Source organism: Gavialis gangeticus, unplaced genomic scaffold (assembly GCF_001723915.1).
Source record: "Gavialis gangeticus isolate Ggan-Ray unplaced genomic scaffold, GavGan_comp1, whole genome shotgun sequence".
NCBI classification, from domain to species: domain Eukaryota; kingdom Metazoa; phylum Chordata; order Crocodylia; family Gavialidae; genus Gavialis; species Gavialis gangeticus.
Window position 1 is genome coordinate 306,260 of NW_017728984.1, and position 20,418 is coordinate 326,677.

At 41.7% G+C, this 20,418-nt stretch overlaps 1 protein-coding gene across 2 annotated transcripts in view; it reads left to right on the plus strand.

Moving 5' to 3' along the window:
- The window catches only part of LOC109295093 (pre-B-cell leukemia transcription factor 1-like), a 112,854-nt gene that overhangs the window by 51,533 nt on the left and 40,903 nt on the right, over positions 1 to 20,418 (plus strand). Inside the window, exons 1-8 of one of the 2 annotated variants that reach the window (XM_019513750.1) lie at positions 610 to 680; positions 5,940 to 6,013; positions 16,216 to 16,457; positions 16,828 to 17,018; positions 17,316 to 17,451; positions 17,834 to 17,990; positions 19,034 to 19,140; positions 19,542 to 19,628. In XM_019513750.1, coding sequence (XP_019369295.1) covers positions 625 to 680; positions 5,940 to 6,013; positions 16,216 to 16,457; positions 16,828 to 17,018; positions 17,316 to 17,451; positions 17,834 to 17,990; positions 19,034 to 19,140; positions 19,542 to 19,628 — 1,050 coding nt within the window. In that variant the 5' untranslated portion in view covers positions 610 to 624. Of the gene's footprint in view, positions 1 to 609; positions 681 to 5,939; positions 6,014 to 16,215; positions 16,458 to 16,827; positions 17,019 to 17,315; positions 17,452 to 17,833; positions 17,991 to 19,033; positions 19,141 to 19,541; positions 19,629 to 20,418 lie in introns of those variants that run through there. The other variant, XM_019513757.1, reaches the window with a different exon arrangement.

A 20,418-nucleotide genomic window follows, 5' to 3' on the forward strand; every position in this document is an offset into this window, starting at 1 on the left:
GCGGCCGCGGCGCGGGGCTCGCCTCGGGCGGGGACGGGACGGAGCAGGAAGCCGCTGCCGACTGGGCACGGGCCCTCCTCTCCAGGCCCGCGGGGTTTGGCCGGGGCTGATTTCGGAAGGACCCGACGGGACTTTGGTGCGGGGGGGTCCCCTCCTGTGCCCTCACCTGCTGGGAGCCGCTGCCCCTGGCCTGGTGGCTGGGAAGGACCGGAGCGAGTGGCGGGCAAGTGGCGTGGGCTTGTTGTGCCATAAAGGAGTGCTCGCGTCTTCCCCTTGGAAGACTAGCAGTCGTGTCGTCTGGCTGCCTTGCACCCCTTTGCGCCATTCGTGACAGAGCAGGAGGTTGCTTAGCGCTTGGGTTTGGGGCCACGGCCGCACGGGTGCCTTAGGCTGGCATATAAAAGTTGTCTGCTGGTTAACTGTGCCAAGTTATGCTCTCCCTCCCTCCGCTGCTGGAGGCTGAGCTTCACCACAGCCGCTGTGTTTTAATATTGCACAACTACTGTAGAACTGGGCCCAGGGGGCTGCACAGCCTTGTGTCTGTGGGACAAGATTGAAGTGCTCAAGGAGATGAGTTGACCTGAATGTCTAGAATACTGCAATTCAGGTTGGAGCAGTTCTCACATGTCTGCCTTTACTAGGCCTAAAGGATGCTGTGCTATCAATCCTTCACTTCAAGAGTTAAGTGTCCCCTACTCACCTTTAAAGAGCTGCTTGTGCTATGCCCAGGAAAGACGGTGTATGTTGTAGCCTCTTATAGTCCTCCCTAGGATGTAAGTCGTTGCAGGGAGTAACATAACCTGATTGTAAAAATATTGGCATCATTCAGCATTTTCTAGCTGCTTCTCTTTGCCCTAGAGCTATCTGTGTCCCTGATTGGCTCTGTGTATTGCATGCTGTGCTCACTTGGCATGTACCCGTTATAGCAAATAGGTAAACGCAAGCAGGCAGTTTGGAAAAGGGAGGATTGTAAATCAGAGCTAGCTAGAAATTAGCTAACTGAATCCTCATACAATCAGTGATCTGTGAGTTCAGTCAGGAGCCTGTCTGATTGTCCACTATAAAACCCCCCAAATGAGGTGTTCTTCAGTGTTCCAGAACCTCTCTAGCTGGTTATCATTGTCCTCCGAAGTGATGCTGAATGAGGCTGGTTCTTGTCTATATTTGAAGTCTTGCTGTGCTGTCCCCTGAGCACAGTTAGTGTAAGCAACTCAAGTAAAAATACAGAATTACTAAAAATAAACTCCTAAGCTTGTTGACTAGATGACTGGAATATAAGCAAAACTGTAGCCATGTTTCTGTCAATGTTGTGATGGAATAAGAGAATATTTGTTGGAGCAGTCCCTAAGAGGAAATTCATGGTAAAGTTTTGTAGACTGTATATATGGAAAGAAAACATTGTACCGTGCTGCATTTGATCTATATTAATTTTGATTACTATTTTAGATTAATTTGACTTGGGGAGAGGATGGTTAAATGAAGTTGTGTTCCACCTCTCTAAAACAGCTTTCATTAAGATAAATTTTAGCTATATCCCTTTGATTTCCCTTAACAAATGATGGGATCAGGCTTCCCTACAATGCTTTCCTTTCTCTTCTGTTACTAGACCTCAGTCAAAACAGTCCATAGCTGCTGTGCAGAATGTATGCTCCTCCAAGCATACAGTTTGTTTAAAAAAAATCACAAAAATCTTTGCCTATGATACAAGACACTACAGTTCTGTTTTCTTCTTTTAAAATCATTTTCAGGATAGCAGGATGTTTCCTTGTGTTGGCTTGTAAGAAAGAATTGAATTATGACAACTCAGAGCTGCCTAGTGCATTTTGTGCAGGTTATTGCTTGAGCTAGTTCAGGGTCTTTGGCAACAACATGTTATTCAAAAGGTCTCTTTGAGTACAGTGACTTTTTGAAGACCTGGAAACTTGAAAGTTCCTTTGCATTTTAAGTGATCATACATGTACAATAGGGGTTCTTGCCTTGACAATAATGAGTTCATCTTCATAGAGTAGTTAGGAAATGGAAACCTAAGGTAAATAGGTCTATAATGCCATTAAAAAAGCAAAGAAAAGCTCCTTAGTCCAGTGTAAGTAACAGCAAGATGCCTCAGGGATATAGGCAAGGTGTTCCAAGACTCCTGCCTTTCTGCATAGGAACTTATTTGTTTAGCTCCGGTTCTTTTACTTGCTAGGGATTTATCTTGTTTCTGAAAAAAGGCCTGTAATTAAACTGTACCATGTTACAATTTGCAAGCTTTACTGGGGCTCCTGGAGTTCCAGGCCTCTTTGAGTTTCTACGGTGTAAATTTTAGACTTTGAGCTAAAAATATGTGGACTTGAAGTTTTATTAACGGAAACAAGCCTGCCAAAAATTATAGTAACATTGTTATTAGACTACATTGCCAGCTTTATTCTTTTACACAAGAATCAGTGGCTTATTAACTACAGCAAGATTTCAGGGTAGCTTTATACACCTGGTAAGACATCTGACTTATTGTTTTGTGTGCAAGCCGGTGGTTTTGGTTCTAGTTTGAAGCAAGCAGAGTTCCAAGGCCTAGGAATTCCTTGCTTGTCATCAAACAAGGACAATAGACTCCGCTTGGCTGTCTTCTCAGCTGCCTTTGTTCTCAGGCTCATTTTCTGTGGGCATATCTTGATCTGCTTAGATATTTGTTAAATGTGTAGTAGGCCTCTCTTGTTTGCATGCAGTGAATCAACTTGTTCAGTGGACTTCAACTTGTGATAATTCTGTTTAACTCTTGTACTCTGTTTATAATGTTTATGGGAGGTTTGCAGTTGCCTGTTCTAAACATGACTGGAGAAGGCTTGTAAGCAATTGAGTGCTCTTTAGAGCTGTTGCCCATAGCTGTGCTAATGCTATACAAGAGGCCAATATGTTTAATGTTTTAAAAAAATCTGAAAAGGTATTTCCTCTGGCTGTGAATATTCTTTAAGCGGTAATTTAAAAAAAATATTTTGAACGGTGAGGGGAAGGAAGTCAGTGTGGGTATCAACCTCCCACAAAGAAATGACAATTTCTTTAGCTTTTTTAGCATCCTATTCTCCACAGCCTCCTGAGATTTTTCTGACACATCGTGAAACTGCTCACATAGTTTATTTAGCAACTGTGATAGCTTCATCTGAATTATAGCCAGAGGCATAGCAGCAATTGAATTATTTTGTTGGTGAAGTATATGCTGTATGTAATGCCACTGCCACTTCTGCATTGTAGCAGACCGGTATAAGGTGTTTTCATGTAGTTCAAGTATCCAACTGTGCGCAAAGATCCCACAGCAGATGTCTGCCAAACAAAAATGAAGGTAGCAGAGTCTGCAAGAAACTTGGCCTTCTTTATTATCAAGACCTCTGAAAGAGGCTGAAATCAAAATATATGTCTTAACCTCAGAAAAAACTGGAAGCAGTAATGGGGAAAGACTTTCTGATGATGGAAAGAAGAGGTAGAAATTCAACTAGGGCAAAAGAATTAACTTGTTTTAGGATGGTGGAAACAGTTTTTGCTGGCATCTCAGCAGGCTGTTTATATATATGTTCTTCTTGTGGTTTCTCTGCTAGCCCCCCTCAATAGAATGCAGAGAAGGTTATAGAGTGTTTTTTGTATTTATATTTGCTCACTGTTTGGAAGTGTGAAACCTGATAACATTCCCCTCATGTACACAGAATTGTTGTGACATTGCTCACAAATGCAGTAAATCACGTTAACATTATTTAACTTGTGCTGAATGCTAAGGCTGTTGTTGAAATAGTATAGAGACTGTCAACTTGAGACGCAGTGAATTTCAGGCTATAAAAAGTAGCTTATAGTCTTGCCACTCAGTTTCTGACCAGTTTTATAGTTTTACACTCTGTTTTCTTCTTTGTTAAATGTTTTTGTTCCTTGTATTGTAAAAGATCAGCACAAAGTGAGAGACCTGATATGTAGGGGAAACTGTATGAAGGTTTTATCAAATGGTGGAGAGGATTTGGGGGGAAGTGGGGGAGAACGACACACTACAATTTGCTTGTCTCATCCCTTGGTTACAATTAATGTAGTGGTTACTGGAACAAAAAAACTTTGAGAGCTGCTTTTTCCCCAAGTTGACTCTGCTTCCCTTAAACTATTAGCAGCGTTCTGTAAAGCATAGTTTGTTTATAAAGGGGTTCAAGATGGCTTTGTATATAAACCATTGTTTCCATTCTCTTTAAAAAGAGAACAAGTATTTTTCCTATTTAAAAAAAATGTATAAATCATAGGATGGTCCCTCTCTCCACCTTATCATTTTCCCCCCTTATTTATCTTTGTTTTGTGTTAGTTATAAGCTGTTTGAGTCAGGAACTACATCCTCATGTATACAAGTCTTGACACTGGGTATTCCTGCAATACAAATAAGAAATAATTGTTGGGGTAATATCTTGGGCTTCTTTGCAAGGGTGGTCAATTGTGTAAGTGAACTGGCGGCCCTTGGGCTGCATGCAGCTTAAGAGGAGCTAAGTTGCAGCCCCCAGGCTCCTGCCCAGTTGTCAGTCCCCCTATCACTGTGGCTATAACAGCAGCTGGAGTCTCTAAGCTCTGTGTCTCCTTCCCCCCCCCAATTTCTGCATTCTCTGCCTACTCCAGGGGGCAGGGAGTCTCAGCACAGTTTGGAGGGCTTCAGGTGAGGCCAGGTCTGCATGGTGCAGCAGGGGGACATCCATGTGGCATGCAGGCCAGGGGCCCATGACCCCACTGGTGCAGCCCCATGGACTGCACCAGAAGGGACAAGTGGTCCTTGGACACTCGTACGTTGGACAGCCCTTGTATAAGCAGTGTATTCTGTCCGCAAACAAGTGTAGGGTTTTTTTCCCTTCCCTTTGCCTCTTGTTAGATATGCAGAAACTAACAATGAGTTTATACCTGTTAAAAAGTGCCATATGGCTTCTGTCAAAGCAAAATGGTTTTGAGGTTGCTGGGAAGCGTAAACAGACTTTGGAGCTGGGGGTGCATCTCTAGCTACAGCGCTGTCAGTTCTTGTCTGTAACCCTTTTTTGTGACACAGCTTCAAGGGAGGGGGACAGATATCCCACAATGTGCAAATGTTGTGAATACACTGATGACAGTAAACACCCTAGCAGCTTCAAAGCAGCAGTTAGTGTGTGCTGTGGATTCTTACTAAGCACGTAGGGGATACAGTCCATACTGAAAACTCATGGTTTGGAATATAACAAAATGTGAGAGAGAGGTCCTGGCACTAGGCTCACTTGCTAGGCCTGAGGTGTTGCATATCAGATTGCTGATCCTGTTAAGTACACCCCCACCTTAGGAGATGTCTGTACCCTTCATCCTTTCTGTATGGACACCTGAGCAATTCCCTGCTACATTGGAAGTTATTAAATGGAACAGTTTGGATTGTGTCCTCTGACATCCCTAAGCCAGGAAGGTTGATGCTAGGGAGGGCCTGACAGGGCATGGGTCACTTATGGTCCTAAGAGATAACAGAATTTTAAACCACCTTCTAGTTCCTTTTTAGGGGAAAGGCAAACTCCTATCCATCAGAAGACAGATAGATGGATACTTTGGGTTTTGATTAATTAATGGCACCTGTGCTCTGAATGTTGGAAACAAATTCAAATCTGTATAAAGTAAAAATGCTGATGCTCCTTGTTTTAGATGGACTATATTGTTTAGAGGAAGTGGAACAATATTTAATTTTGAAGGCAGACCTTTGTCCCATCAATAAAACACGTTTTCAGCAGAGCTCAACTTCTATTGTGCTTCCATGAACAATAAACAGTGTATGTTGAGGCTATAAATTACTTTGGTTGTGCATCTTGATTGAGTTGTATTGCCAGAACTTCTAAATTTATGCTAATCTTAATAATATGTAGATCCGGTTATTTCTAAACCTTGGCATTCTTAGCTCTCTTCTGTTCCAGTTGGCACTCATCCTTTTTTTCTCTCCTTTGCAGAAAACATGCCTTGAATTGCCACAGAATGAAACCTGCTCTTTTCAGCGTGCTGTGTGAGATCAAGGAAAAAACAGGTGTGTTGGAATTTTTAATGGTTTTTTGGAAAGCTAGTATCAGATATGGCTGGCTCCCAGGTCAGGTGCTGTTCAGATAGGCCTTTTTTTGTTGTGGAAGCTCTACAAATTGAAGCCTTACAAGGGCTGTTTCCTGAGTTGTCTTTCTTGTGTAGGTTATATTTAGTTTGTTTTGGATAAAATAGAAAGTGCCCTGACTTGAAGAAAATATTGCTACTCACTAGGAGGATTTTGGTTAGGAAAGAAAACATGAGACAAAGCATTAATTACAGTGTGAGCACAGCCAAGATGCCTTTAGAGGTGTTGCCCATGTATCATTTTTTTAAAGGGAATGATGCCAAAACTTTGGAAGAACTAAGAGCTCAACAGTGGAAAAAGCTCTAGCCCATCGACAGAAAAATGGCTGCAAGAGAAGTTCCAGAAACACTGGAACAGAGGAGGCATGAGTTGCAGGAAATTGTCTTGACAGGTAGTTTATGTGACTTTTTGAGGAAGCAGGCCTGGTAGGAGTTGGTGGACTTCTGATTTTTGGCCACCCAGTATATCTGCGAATCATGTCTAAACTTGCAGGCAGAGATGTCTGGATGTTTTCTTGTGCTTTGTTAGGTGAACTTTTGAGCCTTTTGAACTTGGATGCTTTTTTTAGAGGTTGGGTAATTACAGAAGCAACTTAATTGTAGAGGATTTATTTTTTGTTATAGTCTGTTTAATATCCTGATGCCTTTAGTATTGAACCTGTACTGAAAAAATACCTTAATTCTCTTTAAGTCACTCTTTCCATAATGCCAAACTGTTGACCATGTTAACCATAAGACTGGTAAAAAGAAAGAAATCCAAGTGAACTCTAGTTATGTATTTAGGTTTACTCTGTTTTATAAGTTGGAAATGTAACTTCCCTTTTGACTTAAGCATGTTTGCCAGAAAAGGCTCCAGTACCTCCGTTACGCTGGATTTGTTTTGGTCTCAGATTTTCTAATGTCTGCTGGTCTGTCTATTCCTTATTTAAATTATGGGGAGCAGATGTTATAGCTTGAAGCAGACAAAAGCCTGGACATACTGTAGCACAAGGTTTTAGGCTTTCTTTGTGACACAGGCACACAAGCTTCTTTTCTATCTCTGAATCGGTTTAAAATAAGTTTGCCCCTCCCCCAAACCTCTCCCCCACATTCCCTTTGTTGGTGTGCTAGTGTCATTCACAACAGCAAGGCTAAACCATGTGCTTTGCCATTGAGCAGCCAACTGAAAGGTGCAGAGACCTTCTGCCCACACTTTTTCTTTTTTTTTTAAAGGTGCGTGTTAATTTTCCACTTTGCTTCTTGCATGTAATTAGCCAACTCCCAGTCTTCTCTCAAAATACCACTTAAACTATGGATTATAAGATTTTTTGATACTTTTGGTTTAAATCAGTTACTATATATGTTGTAGGTGACGCTAATTGCTACACCAAGAAAAATATACCAGACTGTGTATTTTATTTTCAAGGGCATCCTGGATAAATGCAGTCCTCATACATCTTCACTGAAGGTACAGCTAATTCAAAAGTATATGGGGTTTTAAGGCAGTGCTACTGTCTGTGGTGTTTAGTGGCTTTGTACTCCATTGAGGTACACAGTGAACATCCTTACTGGGGTACCTTGTTCTTTGAGACCTGGCAGAAGCATTTATACTTTCTTTGAATGCTAGAAAAGCCTATTCAAGTTTGTCTTCTTGCCCTCTGTGGTGAGCATGTGAGATCATCAGTCTTGAATTCTAAGAAAGCTCTGTTATAATATAACACTTGAGACCAACTGAGACAATCTCTGCTATTCCCAATAGCAGGCCTGTTGGCAGGGTGGCTGTGGTCTACTCAGCTGAAGGTTGTTGGCTGTGGAATTTGCTGTACTTATGGCTAGCTGTGCTTGAATGTGAGAGCCCTCAGGATGCTGAAAGAGGATTATTTGTTGAATGATGCAGCTGAGGCTTTTCTTTTGGTAGCAGCAAAGGGTGGCATATACTTGCAGTATGTATATGGTATGTGTATTAAAAACAAACAAACCCTAATGATGAATGAAGAGCCCTGGAATACATGTGTATGCAAACATATTATAGACAAGGTCTCTAGGCCTAATTCCTCTCCAGAGCCAATTACTCTAATATTCCCTGTTTCTGTTTTTAAAAGCAGTGGTTAAAGAGGAATTTACTTAAATATCATCATCAGAATTGCTTTCCACATTCCAGTCTGCCAACACCTGGTGCAAGCCCTCCACAGACAAAGGGAGGTACGTGTGTTCAGCCAAGGGTGTGCATTGGCTTGCTGAGCTTGTTTCTTTTGATTTGCAAGAAGGAAGACTCCAGGCTGGCTTTCAGACACCGCCTTGAATTTTGCATAACTGCTCTTTTAAAGGGACTATCTCTTGGGGAAAACTAAGCGTATTTGTAGATTTATTGAGAGATGAAACCCTGCAATACTTTTGTTAACATTGCTTTGCATGGCAGGGCTGCACTTTAAGCCTAGTTCAGCAGATCTCGGCAAATTTAAGAGAAGCTATCTGCAAAGGCAAACTATTATTGCTGATCATAGTGCCCTGCATCTTGCAAGTGCAGAGCAAACATTCACTAAGTCTCAGTGGTCCTACAAAGTAGATGTCACTGTCTTTTTCACAGGAGGGCTAAGCAGGGTTGTCCTAGCTGTGTCTGTCAAGAGGTGTGATCCCTGATGTGGCTGTGCAGTATTTTTGGTTGGGGGAAGTGGCGGGGGGGGATTGGTTTACTGTACTGATAAAAGTGCTGCTTTGCCTATCAACACTAGGGACACTTTGTCATCTTAGGACACAAGTGTTCTGATACTAGAAAAATGTATCTAATGTAGGTATAGTCTTGAGTCACAAGACCTGACTTTTCAGTACCGTGCCATGCCACTTATACGAAGTGGCCTATCCAAGTAAAATTTGAGGTTCTGTGTGCTCTGTGGCCAAAAGATGTATTTTCCATTAGCTTTTCTGCTCTGTTTCCTGATGGAGGAGAACTGGGAGAGAGGAAAACAAGTCTAAACAAAGTGCATATTTTTATTTTGGCACCAGTGATCTCATACAGTTCATCACAGAGCTGTGTATCTTTTAATGAATGGTATGTAAAAATATTGTAATGATTACATTAGCATATTGAGTGAAGTTTCAACACCTTAGGTTATGATGTATTTTAATTAAGGATTAATTAGAAATGATGGGGATTTTATCTGGCTTAGTATAATTATTGATGAGCGGGTATCTTGCTGGGGAGTGTGCAATATCGTGTATGTTTGACAGCCCCAGAGCAGCATTTGATAAAAACTTTCATAAAAATGATGGATGGATAGTGTATGCCCAAGTCTTTCTGTTAAGCAAGCATATATCTTAAGTCTCACTTAAAACATTCATTATAAGGTAATATCCTGTTATTCTGGTAATAGATTTAAAAATTGTGCATCTTGTGGACAGTAAATTAGCCCAACTGTCTTCCTGGTTTGAGCCAAGAAATAATAAAGTAGGAACCCTGGAAGTATTATACTTTTATTTACCCATCCTCTGATACTACTGTACGTTAGTTGTGAACTACTTGGTATCCAGTACAACTGCCAGACAAATTCAGCCACTCCCACTTCTGCTCACTAGAGTTCTGACTCAGAATATTAATATTGCTCATTTTGTATTCTAGTGTGCTAAAATACTTGGTCTTTGCCAAAAGGCTAGCATTAGTACATATTAGAATAACTGAAATGATAAAAATTGTGTTGCAGCTCTTATTCGGTTTATAGTGATCACCTTTAGGTATTGGTGCAACACTGGTGAAGAAACTGGTTTGATAGAATGTTGGTTCAACTGATCACCAAAAAGCATATTTTGTTAGTACTATTCTAAGTGGTTGTGACTTGGGCAACCCACACACTACTATGAGTGGAAAAACTGGTTGCTTGTGAAGGTTTTGACTTGCTTGGTAATTAATTTTTCCATCCTTTGTTGAAGTTCCTTTTTTTTTTTTCTCTTCCCTTTAGTGAATCTGTTGTTTGTCTGAGGCCAGGCATAGATTACAGACTTCTGCTGCCAGAGCTCTGTTGTTCAGAAGCATGAAAAGGTGTGATGCCTGACTAGGACTGCCATGTCAGCAGAAGCCCAGAGCGTAGATACAGTTATACTGACAGAACTCTTACAAGGGTAGCTTCTAGGGGTGTGCAAAGTGGCCTGTATTCAGTTCAGATTTGGTCCAATTTTGGGGACAGTGATTCAATTTGTTGATTTGGATCACTGTTTGGATTCGATTTGGCCAAATCCGAATCTGAAGATTTGATTCTGATTTGGAGAATTGGTGATATGTTTTTTCTATGTACCTCTAGGTACCAGGCATGGCTTGTGACTGCTGCGATGCTGGGGTGGATGGAGTGTCCCACAGGAGCATGGGGGCTCCCTGCGTGCTCAGTGGTGGACCCAGAAGTGAGCTGGAAGTACTTCTGGTCCACTTACAGGTCCACCGGCGAGCTTGGGGGGAACCACCCCCATGTCCCCCCTCTGGCTTGGCTATTGGTCATGGGGGGACCCCGGATCCCCCCCAGACCCAGGAGGCGCCAGTTGCCGAACTGGGGGCACATCCCTTGTGCACTCCGTGGTGGACACAGAAGTGTGCTGAGAGGCCCTCCTGTGGGACGCTCCATCTGCCCCAGCATCGTAGCTTTCATGAGTTGCCTCGGTACCTTGAGGTATATAGAAAAAAACATATAAAGCTGTGTCTGTGTCTGAATCATCAAATTGGAGGCTTCTGATTCCATTCAGAGAGATTAATGGGTCTTCTGATTTGATTCGGCCACTGACTTGGGCCAAATCACCACTGAATCAAATCGGTGACCAAAGCTTTGCACAGCCCTAATAGTTTGTTCTGCTCTTGGGGATTGATTTTTTACTACAGTGACAGAATGTGCAGCTTGGCAGTAGTTGGTAGGCTAGTACACACTATGGTTCAGAGAAGGGCAAAATATGGCCTGTGGGCCACATCTGGCCCACCAGACAATTTCATCTGACACGTGGACACCCACCAACTAATTATACCCCAGCCTATCCACTCACTCCCACCCTTGTGCATGGAAGAGCCTGGCCCAGCCAGCATGCAGCTTTCCCCAGCATCAAGCAGCTCCTCCTTGTCTCACTGCTGCAATGCTTGCTCTGGGCAGCAGCTACGGAAGCAGTGGGGCTGGGGGTACGGGAGAGCTGCAGTGGGAACGGGGGTGGAGGTAGCTGCAGCTGGGCGGTGGTGGGGAGCATGGGGCTGGGGCTGGTGGGAGTGCAGTGCCCACGCCCAGGGCGGGTGGCATGAGTGCAGAGCTCAGGTGGGCAGGGTGTGTGAGAGAGAGGGTGGGGTGGTAGATGTGGGGACCCCTCCACATATTGCCCAGCATGGCACACAGGTCTTGCCAGCAGCGGTTGCAGCAGCAGCAGGTGGGGGCCCTCTGGGTGCTTGTGGCCCATGCAGGTGCTGCTGTCCAGCAACACACAGCTCCATCCAGTGCTGCACAGGAGGGCAAGGAACACAGCTAGGCTGGTCTGCCTCTATCATGTAGGGCTCCCTACAGTACACGTGCAGAACCTGGCACTTGTGCTGTACAAGTTATTTTTTGTAATAACATTAAAATACATTATAGTAGGTGTGTTTGACTTTTAGTGCATGATTTGGGTTTTTTCTGGTTCAGGTGGCAACACCTGAAGAGGGTTCTGGGGGCATAGTGTATGTGTGGAGGGGAGGGTTAAATGGGGTGACTTCTGGTGGTAAAGGTCAGGGGTTAGGGACAGGACTTTCAGTCCCCAGTTGGTGACCAGGGGGTGGGGCACCTGTCAAGGGGTGAGGCTACTGTTGCAGCCCCTAACAGCTCACCAAAACTCATTAAGTGGCCCTCCAGCTGAAATAATTGCCCACCCTTGCTATAGTCAGATTGTAGAAAATTAGGGTTGGAAGGGACCACAGGAGGTCATCTAGTCCAACCCCCTGCTCAAAGCAGGACCAGCCTCAACTAGATCATCACAGCCAAGGCTTTGTCTAGCCAGGTCTTAGAAACCTCCAAGGATGGACATTTCCACAGCCTCTCTGGGTAACCTGTTCCAGTGTTTTACTACCCTTTTCATGAGTAGTTTTTCCTAATATCGAACTAAATATCTGTTCCTAGAGTAGCCCCAAAAAATTCAAGATTATGGTTCTAGATGAGGACTTGTGCTGGTTTAGTACAAGTTCAACTGTCATAATATCATCAAAATTATTGTTGAAAGAGACATCTAGTCAGGAGGACATCTAGTCCAACCCTCTGCTCAAAGCAGGATCATCCCTGACTAGATCATCCCAGCCAAGGCTTTGTCTAGCTGGGTCTTAAAAATGTCCAAGGATGGAGATTCCACAACCTCTCTGGGTAATCTGCTCCAGTGTTTTACTACCCTCCTAGTGAGATGATTGTTTTTCCTAATATCTAACTTAACTTCCCTTACTGCAGCTTGAAACCATTGTTCTTTGTTCTGTCATCTGCCACCACTGAGAACACTCTAGCTCCATCCTCTTTCAAACCCCCCTTCAGGTAGCTGAAGCTGCTATTAAATCCCCTCTGTCTTCTCATCTCTAGACTAAATAAGTCAAGTTCCCTCAGCCTCTCCTCGCAAGTCATGACCCCAGCCCCCTCACCACTTTTGTTGCCCTCTGCTGGACTCTCTCCAGTTTGTCCACATCCTTTTTGTAGTAGGGGGCCCAAAACTGAACATAGTACTCCAGATGTGGCCTCACCAGTGAAGAATAGAAGGGAACACGCCTACCATTGCAGCCCAGTATGCCATTAGCCTTGGCAACAAGGGCAGGCTGCTAGCTTATATTTAGCTTGCAGTCCATTGTGACCCCTAGGTCCTTTTCTGCAGAGCTGCTGCTCAGCCGGTCAGCCCCCAGCCTGTACTGGTGCATGGGATTGTTCTGTTCTAAAGTGCAGGACTTTGGACTTGTCCTCACTGAACCTCATCCAGTTTCTTTTAGTCCAATCCTCCAATTTGTCAAGGTCTCTCTGAATCCTAGTCCTACTTTCCAGTGTATCTACTATTCTCCCCAGCTTGGTGTCATCTGTGAACTGGCTGAGGGTGCGCTCCATTCCATCTGATCCTTGAACAAAACCAGCCCTAGGGCTGACCCATGGGGTGCTCCATTTGATACTGGCTGCCAACTAGACACTGAGCTGTTGATTACCACTCTTTTAAGCCTGACGATCTAGCCAGTTCTGTCTCCACCTTACAGTCCATTCATCCAGCTGTACTTCCATGGCTTGCCTGTGAGAACGTTGTGGGAGACTTTATCATACTTTGACTTTAGCAAGGCTTTTATCATGTCTGCTGCTTTCCCCGCATCCACAGAGCCAGTCATCTCATTGTCAAAAGCAGTCGGGTTGCTCAGGCCTTGGTGAATCCATGCTGACTGTTCCTAAATCACCTTTTCCTCCAAGTGCTCAGAAGTAGATGCCTTGAGGACCTGCTCCATGATTTTTCTAGGGACTGAGGTGAGGCTGACTGGTTTGTAGTTCCCTGGCTCCTTCTTCTTTCCTTTTCTAAAGATGGGCATTATTTGCTCTTTTCCAGTCATCCAGGACCTCTCTTGATTACCATGAGTTTTCAAAGGCGATGGCCAGCAGCTCCACAATCGCATCGGCCGTCTCCCTCAGCACCCTCAGTCCTTGACCAGTGCTGAGAAAGTATCTCTAAACAGAGGAACCAGTACCAGTTTTAAGTTTGGATATCTCCTAGGAGAGAGACAGCCTAGCAAACTGGCGGGTAATTTCCTTACTAGCAATGAGGAAATTGAGTAAGGTTGGGACAACTCCAATAAAACTCTCCAGCTCCTGATCCTTCCCTAAGAGGGCAGCTAGTGCACTGTTGATTGTCTTCGTTGTTTAATTTTAGTCAAAAAAATTTTAATTGAGCTATATATGTCCATTGCTATTTTGCAAATGATTTGGGAGGATATGTTGACTACCAACTTTTAGTGCTTCCACTCTTCTCCTTTCACATAATTAACACTGGAATTGCCTTGAGGGGGGTTGGATTCTTGTTGCTAGCTGAATAGATAGGTGTGGCAAACCTATGTTTAAAACAAAACAAAAAAAACCCTAAGTAGAAATCTCATCTCTCTCTTAACAGCAAGCTTTATGGTACAAGTTAATGACATTGTTTGCCAGTATCAACACAAATGTTGAGACCTAGCTGAACAATAACATTATTGAAAATACTTGGACTATATTAACAGCTGCCTCAATGAGCTCTTCACTTTTTTTTTTTTTTGCTTAGTAGATTTATGGTTTTATTCTCAGAGGTCTAATTTTGGGTAAGTTTAGGTATCTTTTTTTTTTTTTTAAGAGACTTAAGTGTGTTCTCACATCTCAGCTTACTACAGGTAAGCCAAGGCTGGGGAAGGGTTTGAAATCTCTGGTACAATAGGTTAAAAAATGAACTCAAAAAAATTAGTCACTTCATAGGTCTCATCTTAACAGAGTTTATTTTAATGAAACTCAGTAGCTTGGAAGTGTAATCTATGATATGGTAATGATATTTAATTTCTCTCCAGTCACTTGTGATTTAACCAGAGGCAGCCAACCAAATTCTTCCCTGGAGAATTTAAAAGCATTTTATACATGCTTTTCAACAGTCTGCTTGAGATGAGCTTACGTGTAATTGATGATAACTAATGTCTAATTACCATAATTAGACAAGTGACAGAAAATTAAACTGCAGCTGGGAGCATGATGCTAGTGTAAGGCAGACTCTGATGTGCAGCACAGTCCACGTTTGAAAGAAGTTCTACCAAAGCCCTTCCCAACGGAGAAGTGAGATCTTCAGTATATCTGCTGCTGTCCGTTACGTTTTGTATTTTCCCATGAAAATACCTTGGGGTGAATTCTATCCAAGAAGAGTAGTTAGCAAATGGAGGTTGTCCTCCTGATTTTGTATTGTCACCTTGTATCATCATCCTTATTAGCTGTAGAACTGTGTAATAACATTCATATGATTTACAACACTTTATGACTTGACAGAACTCAATTAGAAGCTAACTTTTTTATTTTAATCCAGTGTGTGTTGAGGATTGTATCTCTGATTTCTAGAAAGTTAGTAGTCACTTTTTATTTATATTAAGTATTTATTTATGTATGTAGTTTAATGTTGTTCACCTAAATCCAGGCCTCAGTGTGCTAGGGACTATAGATCACTATACAGTGAAAGATCACTTCCTTCATTTTGTGTAGAATAGAAAAGTGTTTATACTCTAATGTATACTAATCATATAAGATTTCCAGTTTGGAAAGCTTTTGAAGCTTTCACTCATTTTGCAGAATCTTTAGCACTAAAGCCCTGTAAGAGACTTAAAATGTTGTTCTTAGCAAATAAATAATAAAAACTGGATTAAGAAAGGACTAGTTTTAACAAGTTGTGCTTTTATATTCTGGAAGTTCTAGTTTATAATGGAGATTGTCCATAATTACCTGTTGAGTCTAAGCTTTGTGTTAACGTGGTTGAACAAACTACAGGTAGGTGTATGTAAGTTCATGAACTTCCCTGCAGATTGGTTCTTTTACAGTTCGGATACAAATGTAGAACTGTGTGGCTTTTTGGACTGCTTACGAAGTGGTACTACTAGAGAGAACTGCAGTGTTGCCGAATTTGTGATGTGCAAATACAGAGTAGGTCAAATTCATCCTTGTTTACTGACTTCAGTGGAACTGACACTAGTGTAATTTTTTAGGTAATAAAGGCCATTGTGGGTCAGACATGGTAATTCCTCTGGTCAGTATTCTGATTATTTAATTTTTTTTGTAGTAGTCGGCACTGGATACCTCAGTGGTGTAAGAGCTCTTGCAGTAAACCAACAGGTGGTAATCTGTTACCTGAATACATGATAGAAATTGGCCTAAGCACTGAAGCAAGAGGTTTTAATACATACTACAAATAAGAGGGATTTATCTGAAGAAGTGTGAAGCCTATTTTTGAATAGATATTTATTCTTAATCATGATATTCTATGAATCTTAATTTTGTTGCCTTCCAGCTTCATTATGTCTTCAGGCACAAAAAAAAGGAACATGGTTCTGATAAGTCTTGTGTAAAAAGGACTTTAAATTAATTATCAGAGTTAAAGTTGGCTTTTTATTCTGCTTCAGAAATAATCTTGTGATTCCTCTTCATATTTATCTAGTGTTAAGTATTCGCGGTATTCAGGAGGAAGATCCCCCCGATGCTCAACTAATGAGACTAGATAACATGTTGCTGGCAGAGGGTGTCTCCGGGCCCGAGAAAAGAGGAAGAGGAGGACCGATGGCTGTAGCAGCAACATCAGGTGGCTGTCCAAATGACAATAGCATTGAACACTCTGACTACAGGGCCAAGCTGTCACAGATCCGACAGATATACCACTCTGAGCTAGAGAAATATGAACAGGTGATCTTTCTGCATGGAAGAGTTTTTATCATCTCAATTAAAAAAAAATTAACCATTTTTCCTTTGCTGTTGGTTGTGAGCACAGAACAGGGAGTATCTTCATTTCATATGAATGCAAGGAGGGCAAATTCAAGTAAAAACCTTTCATCTCACTGTTTTAGAATAAGGATAAGATGAAAGGACTTGACACTTTTTTTTTATTTTCAGTTTGTCTGATCATACTTGTTACAATACGTTTAAGAGCAAATGGAGTAAACTGAAACGTGTAGACTCCTAAAATCTTCTGGGAAAGATTTATTGTTGGAAAAATTAATTTGAGGAGATCTTTTATTGTTTGTGAATTAAATGTATTTATTAAATTTATTTTCAGGCTTGTAGTGAATTCACCACCCATGTTATGAACCTGCTTAGGGAACAGAGTAGAACAAGGCCAATTTCACCAAAAGAAATAGAGCGCATGGTGAACATAATCCACGGCAAATTCAGCACCATTCAGATGCAGCTGAAACAGAGCACATGTGAAGCGGTGATGATTCTGCGTTCACGATTTCTTGATGCAAGGTAATCGGCAAGCACAACTTGATGACAACGACTGATGGATCCAAACAAGTTGTTTTTGTTTCTTGATGCCAGTAATTATAAGTGCTGCCATCCTAACTTTGACCTAGTATAAATACCTTTTAAGAATGCACCACATCATGTCTGCATAAGTGTACTTAAAGATTAACACTAATTTAATCGCTGTTTGGTCTGGCTTTTGTGTAGTTACTCAAACAGAGCAGATTTTAGAGATGACACATGCCCTGTGTTGTATTCTCTAACTATCCAGCAGTAAGAGTAATTATAGTGTGTTTATAGGCGTAAACGACGTAACTTCAGCAAACAAGCGACAGAAGTGCTGAATGAATATTTTTATTCTCACCTGAGTAATCCTTACCCCAGTGAAGAAGCCAAAGAAGAGCTAGCAAAGAAGGGTGGTATTACAGTCTCACAGGTAAGAACAGGTTTGTTTGTTTTTTTTGTCTGGAGTTGCTTACATTGTAAATGTGCTCTTTCTTTTATTTAAAGAAAAGTTTGTATGGCTTCTTTAGATAAGTGACCAAGAACCACTGCTATAATTGAACCCTCCCAGCTCAGAATGGCCATCTGCTGTAAAGAAAGGTGCTTTTGTGGATCACAAATTGTTGGGGGTTTTTTGTTGTTGTTTTTGGGAGGGGAGGTAAGTTTCAGGGTTAAGGTTATACAACTTGCTCTCCCTTCCCCCACTGTCACCAGCATCCTCAAGCATAGTTCAAGAGCATCCTCTGCTGGTGGCCTCAATAACTACTAGGAGATGGTGTTCATGTGATGAAATACTGACAACGCAACTTTTCTAGGTTTCTAACTGGTTTGGTAACAAGAGAATCCGGTACAAAAAAAACATGGGGAAGTTTCAGGAGGAGGCTAATATTTATGCAGCAAAAACAGCAGTGGATGCAACAAATGTGGTGGCACAAGGCAGCCAGGCAAACTCTCCATCAACACCAAACTCTGGTAAGTGACACTTCCAGGGAGGAAAGGCTCTCTCTGAAGAAGATTGTCCCTGCCTTCTGCTGGGGAAGCCACCACAGTACAAATCCCAGGCCTTCTCCAGCTTCTTGCAAATTGTCCACTTATTCTTTATATTGAAGTATTAGAGAACTGTAAAAGATGGGAGCTGGTGTGTAATCAGATCCTGCTGACTGGTTATCTAGAGATTTTAATGGTACAGTTTAACCATGTTAACTCCTACCTTCTTAATGTTTGCACCATGTAATTAGGACATCCTTCCACTATCACAGTCTCCCTCCTTAACAAAATATTGGATTCTGTAGGAAAGCTACTTCTTGGTAGGAAGTACTAATCAAGCAGTAAGTATTTATTGCTTTATAAATCATGCAGTAGAAGACTTTAATAGGATGATGCAAATGTATTATATAAAGTAAAATGTAAGCTACATATGCAGTTGAATAATTGTCCTTGGGCTTTAATTTGCTTACTTAAAAAAACTAGCGCACATTAGTGAGGCTCTATTGTAGTGTCCCTAAAGTTCAGTTGTGTGTGTGAGTGTAATTGTGTTTACCCTGGATCTTTCATCACTTTTTAAACAATGGTTTGAAGTAAAGCAAATAAACAGAAAGCTTAAATGCATATTGTAATGCCAAATGGATTTACACTGAACTCAGCCTGGGTACTTTTGAAAATCTCATTGTAACTTTTAGGTGCCACAAAACTTTAGAAAATCTGATGCTAAATGCATGAACATTTAGGGCTATCTAAATTAAGATTGAAATGAAAGCCATGTTTTAGTAACTGTCATTTCTTTATAATGGCGTCCCATTAAATATTTACTGAATGAATGAGTGTAACATGCAGCAGATGGAGGTAAAGATATTTGTAAAGAATCTCATATTTAATTTTTATTCATTTCCTGACGACACATCCTTGTCTAGTGTTACCCTTTATCAGTGTTGTGAAAATGGTGTCTCTTCAGTTTTGCTTTTGAAATGAACTGATGGTTTTTGTGCGCCTTGCTGAACTTGCTTTTCCTTTTTCAGCTTCCTCTGGCTCTTTTAAGATGACAAATTCTGGGGATTCATTTATAAACTTGCAGTCACTGACTTCTTACCAGAGCTCCCCAGTGGGAGCTAATGTGCAGTCACAGGTAGGTATGTAGAGGATTGGCATACCACTTCAGTAACAGTTCAGATGAGAAAATCCCATATGTTTTTAGTTGCCTCCTGGAAAGATTCATGTGCCTTAAACTTTTTAAAATTGTAAACAATAGATTTTGTGTGGTATACCATAATAAAATATGGAAGCTTATCAATAATAAAGATGGATAGCTTTTGGTTTCATTTCCTGACGTGTTAGAACTCTCACTAGGCTGATTTGATTTGCAACAAATTATTTTAAAGCCAAACTAAAACAGCAGTACTAAAACCCCTACCCCAAAGACACTTCTCAAACTTACATTTTATAATACCTGTATGACAGCTGTGCAGCTTTCTTTTCGACCAAATGACTTCCCTTGTTAATCTCATTCCATGTGGTGTCTTATTGCAGATGGAGTCCTTACATCATGTCATACACCAGACGGGAAGATATGACACCATTGTGGGGAATCCTTTGTATACGACGCAGCGCATTGATGTAAGGAGTTTGATCATTTAATAACATTTATTGTTTTAGGAGACACTAGGGGGAGTTTTGTGCTTTTATCACAGATGAAGCTTTGTAGACCTTTTGCTCTTAGCTAGTGGAAAACCTTCAGTGGTTTAGACTGCCTACCCATGTAGCTGAAGGAACTAGCGAGTCTGATTTATTCCACTAAAATACTATTCTCTACACTCTAATGCTTTGTAAAGAAGAAAAATCTCTCACAAAGTAAACACATTTAGTGGCTTGCTCTACCTAGCCCAGCAGAACTATTTTTCTTTGGCCTGAAGAAATTTTTGTTTGAAATATTCTGCTTTACTAGCGCACAGCTGTTGTCTGTGGAAGGGTAGCTAATGACATCAAGAGTCTCCTGAAATGTTCCCAAAGAGTGTGGTAGCAAGGGTCTGAAATGACAAAGGTGTTAATGAAGCCACCTTTCAGTGCAGGGAAAAACCTGGCTTGGGTCCATAGGGAGGGCTTGGTGTGTTGCATCCTCTAATCCAGGAGTTTCCAAACTGGTATGCATACCCCTGGGAGTATGCAGGACATCTCTGGGGGGTACACAGGAGAGATTGTGTAACAGCAGCTTTATTTCCATTATAATTATAAAATGTACGCTGGTAGGGGTATGCAGGAAGCTAGTAAATCTGGACGCGGGGTACGCAATGAGAAAAAGTTTGGGAACATCTGCTTTAATCCACTTGTACCACCGTGTCTGTACGAGGAGCACAAGAATAGCCAACCTAGTGCTAGCAGAGAAGTGTACATAGAAGCAACGTTTTGT